The sequence below is a fragment of the Gekko japonicus genome, unplaced genomic scaffold (assembly GCF_001447785.1).
Source record: "Gekko japonicus isolate JY-2015 unplaced genomic scaffold, Gekko_japonicus_V1.1 scaffold1501, whole genome shotgun sequence".
In the NCBI taxonomy this organism is placed as follows: domain Eukaryota; kingdom Metazoa; phylum Chordata; class Lepidosauria; order Squamata; family Gekkonidae; genus Gekko; species Gekko japonicus.
This window is the reverse complement of record NW_015164716.1, coordinates 130,326-138,937: the sequence shown is the minus strand read 5'-3', so window position 1 is coordinate 138,937 and position 8,612 is coordinate 130,326. Positions and strand designations below refer to the sequence as shown.

The 8,612-nt window shown below is 50.0% G+C and overlaps 1 protein-coding gene across 1 annotated transcript in view; it reads left to right on the top strand.

Annotated features, from left to right (window-relative positions):
• Window positions 1-8,612, top strand: part of MYO10 (myosin X) — a 179,969-nt gene that overhangs the window by 124,636 nt on the left and 46,721 nt on the right. The window contains 2 exon segments of the mRNA XM_015409567.1: window positions 6,982-7,106; window positions 7,230-7,344. Of these exon segments, the coding sequence (XP_015265053.1) occupies window positions 6,982-7,106; window positions 7,230-7,344 (240 nt within the window).

Genomic DNA, 8,612 nt, shown 5'->3' with positions numbered 1-8,612 from the left:
CTGCTGCTGAGTGGAATGCCAGGGCAAGTGTCTGCTAGCCTTTCTGGCGGGGTGATCCACAGGGCCTCATTCGCTTGGCAGGGCGTCAGCGTCCCACTTTAAGGAAAGCAGGCATGCACATGTCAATACAGTCCCCCAAGGCTGGGCCCACTTTCCCCGGCTTTGAGACCCACGGGTTGGGGGATGCTGCCTGGGGGAATCGGCTCCCAAATGAGATCAGCGCCCAGCAGGATTGGTTGCCATTCCACAGGGCCTGTAAAGCAGAGCTGTTCCGGCAGGCCCTCGGTTGAGGCAACGGAAGTCAGATAACATTGGCCTCCCCTACGTTCAGTTGCTCCGTGGCACTATTTATATATATATATTAAATCTATTTATTTATTATTTATAACATAGTATACACATCACAGGAGCTGCGGTGGCTCAAGTGGTTAAGACGCTGAACGGCAGGCTGTGGAAGGTCAGTAGTTCAGTAGTTCGAGACCCGAGTGTGCCGCATGACGGAGTGAGCTCCCGTCTCCAGTTCCAGCTCCTGCCAACCTAGCAGTTCAAAAGCAAGAAATTGCAAGTATATAAATAGGTACCACTTCGGTGGGAAGGTAACAGCGTTCCGTGTGCCCCGGTGTTTAGTCATGCCGGCCACATGACCACGGAGAAGTCTTCGGACAGCGCTGGCTCTTCGGCTTTGAAACGGAGATGAGCACCGCAACCCTAGACTCGGATTCGACTGGCTTTCGAGCAAGGGAACCTTTACCTTTACCTTATACACATCACATAGTTAAATCATAAATATATATAAATGCGAGTCACTTTTTTATCACATTGTCTTGTCTATCCAGTCATACAGCTTCTTCCATCTTTTTTCAAATGCTTCATAGTCTTTCCCGTGCAAAAGTAAACTTACTCTATCCATTTCCGCTAATGACAACATTTTTTCTATAACTTCACTGCCCCACCTGCCAGGGGTCTAGCATGTACTGGAATGAGACTAATCGCCATCAGGTATTTTACACTGGTCTTTTAAATGTTAACTCCGTTAGAATTAACAAGAGGGGACCTGCAACAAAATGTTGCACAATGTGTTGTGCATTCCCCTACCTTTTCCCCCTCTCCCCCCTTCATTGTCAGAGATCTTTCCTGTGTCTTTCTAAACGACACCCCTTATCTACCAGTCTCCCCTCCCCTCCCCTCCTCCTTCTATGTCAGCTTTCCTCCCTACCCCCTTCTCTAGCAATCCTTTCTTACCCCCTTTCTCCTCTCACCCCTTGTATGTCTCTTACCCCCGCCCTTCTCAGACAATGTCCTCTTGCCCCCACCCCCTCTCGTTCTGCCCCTCTTTTTCTCTCCGCTCTTTCTCTACCCCCCCAACAATCTCCCCCTCCTCTTTCTCTTTCTCTCCCCCTCCCTCGGACAATCTCCCATTCTTTTTCTTTCTCTCCCCCCAACAGACAATCCCCTATCCTTTCTCTGTCTCTCTCTCTCTCCCCTCCCACATAACCCCACTTCTTTCTGTTTCTCTCCCTCGGCAGCCACACAGGCCAGCAAATGTCCCCATTCGAGAGCGCTCATCCCCCCTACCAGTCTGCCTGCCGGAGGGGGGGGGGCGAAGACGTAGGCTCCACCTCCTCGGGCTTCAGCTGGCAGCCACAGGGCCAGCTTGGGCAGCGGCAGCAGAAGATGGGTGGGTGGGTGGGCTCCCAGAGAAGCGCCGTGGCCCCTTTGGCTCCCTTGGCCGACCGGCCGCCCTCCCCGCCTCCCTCCCCAGGGGCCACTGCTGGCTCCCTTTACTCCACAGACCTGGTGGCTGAAGGTGTACTCATTGCCGGTGGTCCTGGCTGCAGCTAGGACGGGTCTTGTGGTGGCAGTCCCAGCGGCAGGGCGCACAGTTATTGTCGTGGTGGCTTCCCTTGCGGCTCCAGGCTTTTCCTCTGTAAGTCCGTTCTCTGTGCATGTGCAGAGTAAGCCGTTTTACTTTGGGGGGGGATTTAAGTGTCCCCCATATACTTTTTTAAAAACAGTCAGATATACAGATCTGAACACCTGAGCAGAAAATTGTGTATACTTTATTTCTGCCTTGAGCCTAGTTGGAAGTCTTTTTCCCCCAAGCAAGTTGGAAGAAGAATGCAGCATTGTTCATAGATCTTTTCCAGTTAAATGGGCTAATGGCCATGTTGTAGCCAATGCTCCCTCTAAACCGGAGTCTTGTGAGCAAAAATTCTACTTTGTGAGCCCCTGGCATTCAAGTTGTAGCGAGCGATTGGGCTACTGTATAAATTAGTTTGCTCTGAAGCCATCCTTCCTGACCTAAGACTGAAATGTGTGAGCCGGAGGCTAAAAAACCTGTGAACTAGCTTGCACTAACTCAGCTTAGAGGGAACACTGGTTGTAGCCATTGGTTCTTGTAGCCCAAGAGTCTCAGAGGTAGTCGAATAGCTCCAGCGCACTGTCTCCTTCTGTGAGAGATGTGCAGAGTTCGCTCTCCTGTCTCCTTCTCCGAGAGATGTGCAGAGTTCGCTCTCCACGGCGCACGGGACAAGGAGCTGTTGCTCTCCGCCACTGTGCCGCTCATTTGCATGCGTCCTGTGCAGCCCTGCCCGTCAGATCCCAGAGCCACACCACACTAATTACCCTCTGAAGGGGAGGGGTTGCCGTGGCAACTGAGCACTTTTTAAAGCACCAGGAATAGTGTTCATTATTGTTCCGCGGTCACTGGATGTGCAGAGGAAAGGTCAGCCTGGCGGTTTCTTGCTCCTCTGAATCTTGGCCTCCCGGCGAAAGGATCCGTCTGAAATGCCTGTAAAATGGTGAGTGAGAAGGGAACTTTTCAGTGCAGAGTGGCTTGATTCTCAACTCGCTTGTACCGTCTCGGGGCACGGAGGCAGCCGGGGGAACGCTGGCCGGGGAGAAGAAGCGGTGCGGCTTTCTTCTCTCCCACTGTTTTTGGAATTGCAAGCTGCAGTTATGGAGTGGCTGCATGATAACTAAAAGCAGCATCATTTCTTATAGATCCAGGTGGGCAACCGTTTTGGTCTGAAGTAGCAGAACAAAGTTACAGTCCCGTGGGGGCACCTTTAAGACCAACCAAGGTTTATTCGAGGTATGAGGTTTCGTGTGCCAGGCGCACCTTTCCAGATACATTGGAATGGTGTGTCAGGTTCAAACTTACAGACAGGGAAATTAACATGTCACATGATGATGTTTAAGATATCCAAAGCTTGTTATTTTGGACTTTGCATATTTTAAACATCATCATGTGACATGTTAATTTCCCTGTCTGTAAGTTTGAACCTGACACACCATCCCAATGTAACTGGAAAAGTGCGCCTTGCACACGAAACCTCGTACCTCGAATAAACCTTGGTTGGTCTTAAAGGTGCCCCCACGGGACTGTAACTATAGTACCTCATTCATGTTAGGGTCAGAGTCCCCCTTCCTCTCTGCAGCAGTCTTACGATCAGGGTGGTTGGAGGCGGGGGGGGGGGGTGTCGTGCCAGGAATCAGGAAAATGCAGCTTCCTACGTTTGTGAGGATGTGTGTGATTTTATGAAATGTAGAACAAAGTGTGAGTCCAGTCAGGCACCTTTAAGACCAACAAAGTTTTATTCAAAGAATAAGCTTTCGTGTGCAAGGCACACTTCCTCAGATACAGTGGGGAAAAACTACATGAAAGGTAGTTCGAAAAGGATTTTATAGGAATGCAGTCAGAGTTGTTAGCATAATTGTTAGGGGGAAAGATTGTTTGAACACAATGTATTCAAATGAGCCCTCTTTGCTTGACTAAGATGTTCTAAAGACTTGTGTCCTCATCCTGATTATGCAAAGTCTTTATTCTTCATTTTTCACTTTAGAAGTTTTTTATTGTTGCATGGAGACTTTATCATCAGGTAGCACGCAGGAGTAGTGCTCGGCATGAAGGATAGCTTTTGTGGAGAAAGTTCACCATGTATGATCGGACACGCCAGATCAGCAGCTCAGCATTATCTCAGAAGGTGGCATTTGAGAGTACTTTCAGAAACCTGTAGTTTTTGTTTGTATACCAAAGATTAATATTCGATTAATATATAATGCGCACTAACACCATCCTTTAACAATGAGACGTCCAGCTCTTCTTTCAACTGAACACTCATGGAAGCCTGTTGCCCACTCTAGGGGGCACCTAGTAACAGCGGTCGTGCTTCCTGACAGGGAATAGCAGAGTTATCAGAATGGGTTTGTCCTTAACCTGTCAGAAGCAGGCTGTGGAAACCATCAGCTGTCGTGGACTTCGGTCCCCGGTGAAAGGCCTGAATGGTGCTGGGCGCCTGCAGTTCCTATGCTGACATTCAGGACTTGTGCAAACACCCTGGTTGTAGATGTGTTCTCTCTTTTTTTTCTGCAGAAATAATAAAATACTTTTAAATTTCTTGCTCCAGTTTTCATGCATTGCCAAATAGTTTTTAAATAGTCCTTCTTTGCTGGATTTAAGTGTTGTTTGAACAAACAGCAATTGGACAACTGGTTTTTCGGCTGTAATTTTCTGACATTTACGGTTGTTGATATATATATTCTCTCATCCCCCCCCAAAAAAACCCACATTGAATAATACAAATAAGAATAAACTTGGGGGGGGAATTATGAGATGGGTCAATGTTCCTTTTTAAAGTGCCCCCATCCAGATTAGAATAGTTGGCATATTTAAATCACTTTATCTACTGATTTCGTCTTTCACGTGTCAGATATCTGCCAGAAAGTCAAGAGACAATCTTATAGGATGTATTTCATCAAAACCACTTTAAAAGAAGATGGAACGAAGCGTGTTTTCCTATCAATGCACCAATTCTTAGCCGTTCTTAAGGGGCCATGTTTTGTGTTAGTGGCATTTGACTAGAAAGTAGGATTCAGTTACCTTCTGGGAATACAAATCAAGGCGTTTTCTGTCGCCCGAGGCTCACGGCCAGTCAGAGATCCCAGGGCTCGTCCTATATTGGAGCCTGGCTTTAAATAGTAATGGATGGCTGAATGGAAGTGAAAGGGGGGTGGGGATTGCCTCTGTCGTTGTCCCTTTGGGCACTGCGCACTGGAGCAGGATTGTTTCTTTTCCTTTTTACTGGCTCTACTTCTGTCCTTCTGGGGGTCGCCTAACGCCCGTGCAACACCCTGTCTTCGTGCTAGCATGAGCTTCACCTTCTAAGAGGCTAGTAATTACAAGGCGATGACCCTGTTTTGAGGAGAAATGGAGGCTGTGCATTCTAAGGGCCAATTGTCACCCTATCTATATATCTAATAGCCAAGGCACCCCCGTGTGCGGATATCTAAATCCGCACATTGAGGGCACCTGGGGGGCAGGGAGATTTTCTTGCACATTTGGGGCAATCCCCAGAAGTGCAGAAAAATCAAAAACCTGTAAAAAAAACTATGGGGGTGTTACTTAAATCCCCCCATAAGTAAAGGAGCGTTCCCTGAGAAGGGAACGCTCTGAGAAGGCTTTGCTGCCACCCCAGGGGACGAGGGGCGGCAGAAGGCTTGGTGGGCTGGCCTCGCTGCCGGGGAGGGAAGCTTGGCGGGCCGGCCTCGCCGCCACCACTGGGGAGGGAGAGGGGAAGGAGAAAGCTTAGTGGGCTGGCCTTACCACCGCCACTGGGGGGGAGGGAGAGGGCTGGGCTCACCTGCTGCTGCATCTCCTGCAGGCCGGGAGCTGTGGGGAATACTCCCCCCCCTGATTATCGCAGGTCCCGCTTCTTGTGTTTTATATTTGTGTACCTGGACACCAAATACAATGTTCTCTGTCCTGTCCAAAGGGGTGCTGCGTATCACATTTTACAGGTTTTCCTTTGAAATATTCAGAAGCAGAGCCTAGATATTTTCCCACTCACTCCTGTTGAGCATTTCAAAGGGGCCGCATACTTCAAATGTCCCATTTTAAGTCCTCCATAATAACAGCAAAATGTGCTCTCAAATTGCACCCGAATGATGACGACCTCGTGAAGTTCTGCCTCGTGGGGTTTCCAAGACAAAGACAGCGACCTTGGTCCTTCTCGGTGGTCTCCCGTCCAAGTATTCACCATGGCTGAACCCTGCTTAGCAGTCAGACTGTGATGGCAGAGGGCTAGTCTGGACTATTAGTCAAGAGCAGTGTTCCCTCTAAGCTGAGTTGGTGTGAGCTACCTCACAGTTTTTTAGCCTCCGGCTGACACATTTCTGTCTTAGCTCAGGAAGGATTGGGCTCCAGAGCAAACATAATTTATGCAGCAGCCAAGTTGCTGGCTCACAACTTTAATGCCAGTAGGCTCACAAAGTAGAATTTTTGCTCACAAGACTCCATAGCTTAGAGGGAACATTGGTCAAGGGTATATTCTGAATTTAGGTGTTTGTACCCAAAGAAAGCCCTTGAAACATTGGTTAAAGATCAGTACATCTGGAGTTGTGCGCTTCAGAATTGTTCACACCTGGTTCAACTGGCCAGCATCTTGGGCTTCCCGACCCACCTTTGTCGGCTAATGATCAAGCAGAGAAGAAGTGCTTTATGACCAGAGGTCATTTTGGGGGGGAACGCGGGGGATCGCAGTTCCCCCGGGTGAGGTACGAGGGGCGGGGCACATGACAAAACCTCGCCCCCTGCTTCCGGCCGCCCCGCTTCCGGCCCTCATTCAGCCAGGAGGAGGCAGGAGAAGAGGGTCTCCCCACCCCTGCCTGCCTGGGGCCAGGGAGGGCCTTCGCGGGGCTTCCTTGCACTCCCGCCGGCCTTGCAGGTCCACCGCTGGGCCCCTCATGGGGCTCGGCAGTGGAGCTGCAAGGCCGGTGGCTGCGGCCGGGACCATTGGGGGCGGGGTGTGTGGCCTTATGACACACTTCTGGTGATGTCAGGGGGTGTGGCCTTATGACACACTTCCAGTGATGTCAGGGGGTGTGGCATATGCTAATGAGTTATGCTAATGAGTTCCCCTAGCTCTTTTTCTACGAAACGACCCCGGTTTATGACCAAGCGCTCTGTTCTGTTTCCTTCAGATGCCAGACCAGTTTGATCAGAATGTGGTGCTGAACCAGCTGCGTTACTCCGGGATGCTGGAGACAGTGCGGATTCGGAAGGCTGGCTTCCCAGTACGAAGGCCGTTCCAGGATTTCTATAAAAGGTTAGCCTGTATCTGCTGAGAAGGAGGGAAAGTAATTCGAGGCAGCGCGTTCATGATCCACTTGGAACAATTTGAAGGAAGAAAATTATTCATCTCGGGGGTTTGTTTTGTTTTCTCCCCCAGGTACGAAGTCCTGATGAGAAATGTGTCTCTCCCAGAAGATTTTAAAGGGAGGTGTGGTGCCCTCCTACATCTCTATGACAGCACAGGCACTGAATGGCAGCTTGGAAAATCAAAGGTACGATGAATGTGCATTGAGTGGCGGGAAACTAGGGCAGCTGCTAGGGCAACTCTCTGAGGCCCTGTTGCCCACTGACAAGGGGGGGGAGCGGGGCCCTGCCAAGCGGGTTGATGATGTCTGTGCCTAATTTTCACACCCCAGTTCTTCGACAGCTGCGATTTATACCAGGAATGGAGCACTTCGCTCCTGTCCTGTCCTGCCCTTCCGGGCAGGAGACATGCTGAATTTTCTGGGTGTGAATTGACTTATGGGGGGGGGGAGACAAAGTTTTTTTAAAATGCGAAATTCCAGCAGGGAGGAGAATCATTTTTTCTCTTTGGGAAATGTACATGGCTCCTCTCCAAGAGACTCCAGCAAGCAGACGCGTGTCAAAAAATAATCGATTCCTCTTGTCTGGCCATTGTAGAGATCCAATCAATGGCAAGCTGGTTAATTATTCCTTCATACGGAGCAAACTGTGCTGTACCAGTGGCCATGCCTCCAACTCTCTGTGGTCCAAACGTGTGGGAAAACCACATTTCTCTTTGGGGAGAGGATGGGGCTTTGTTGACCCTTCTTGGGGAGAAGAGGTATAACTTTTGAAACGTAAAAAGTGGGTGTTATGAATCTGAAACCTGATTCAAATGATCTTTTCTGGAACAGAAATTTTTCTGCGAATTCATCATTAGATTTCCAAGTCTAATATGTATATTCTCCATCCTTGAGCTTTTTTAGAAAAGGGTACCTCGAATGATAAAAGGGTTGGAACACTTTCCCTATGAGGAAAGGTTAAGGCGCTTAGGGCTCTTTAGCTTGGAGAAACGATGACTGAGGGGTGACATGATTGAGGTTTACAAGATTATGCATGGGAAAGAGCAGGTAGAGAAAGAGGTACTTTTCTCCCTTTCTCACAATACAAGAACTCGTGGGCACTCCATGAAATTGCTGAGCGGTCGGGTGAGAACGGATAAAAGGAAGTCCTTCTTCACCCAAAGAGTGATTAACACTTGGAATTCACTGCCACAGGAAGTGGTGGCGGCTACAAGCATGGACGGCTTCAAAAGGGAATTAGATAAGCACAAGAGGGGGACCCGCGATACTCGCGGGGTGGGGGTGGGGGAGGAACTCAACAGGCGGCGGAGGAAGAACCAGGTAAGCTTCCCCCCCTCCCGTCGGTTCCCCGTCTCCTCCACCCCCGGCTCGCCCCCCCCCCCCCCCCCCCCCCCCCCCCCCCCCCCCCCCCCCCCCCTCCCCCCCCCCCCCCCCCCCCCCCCCCCCCCCCCGCC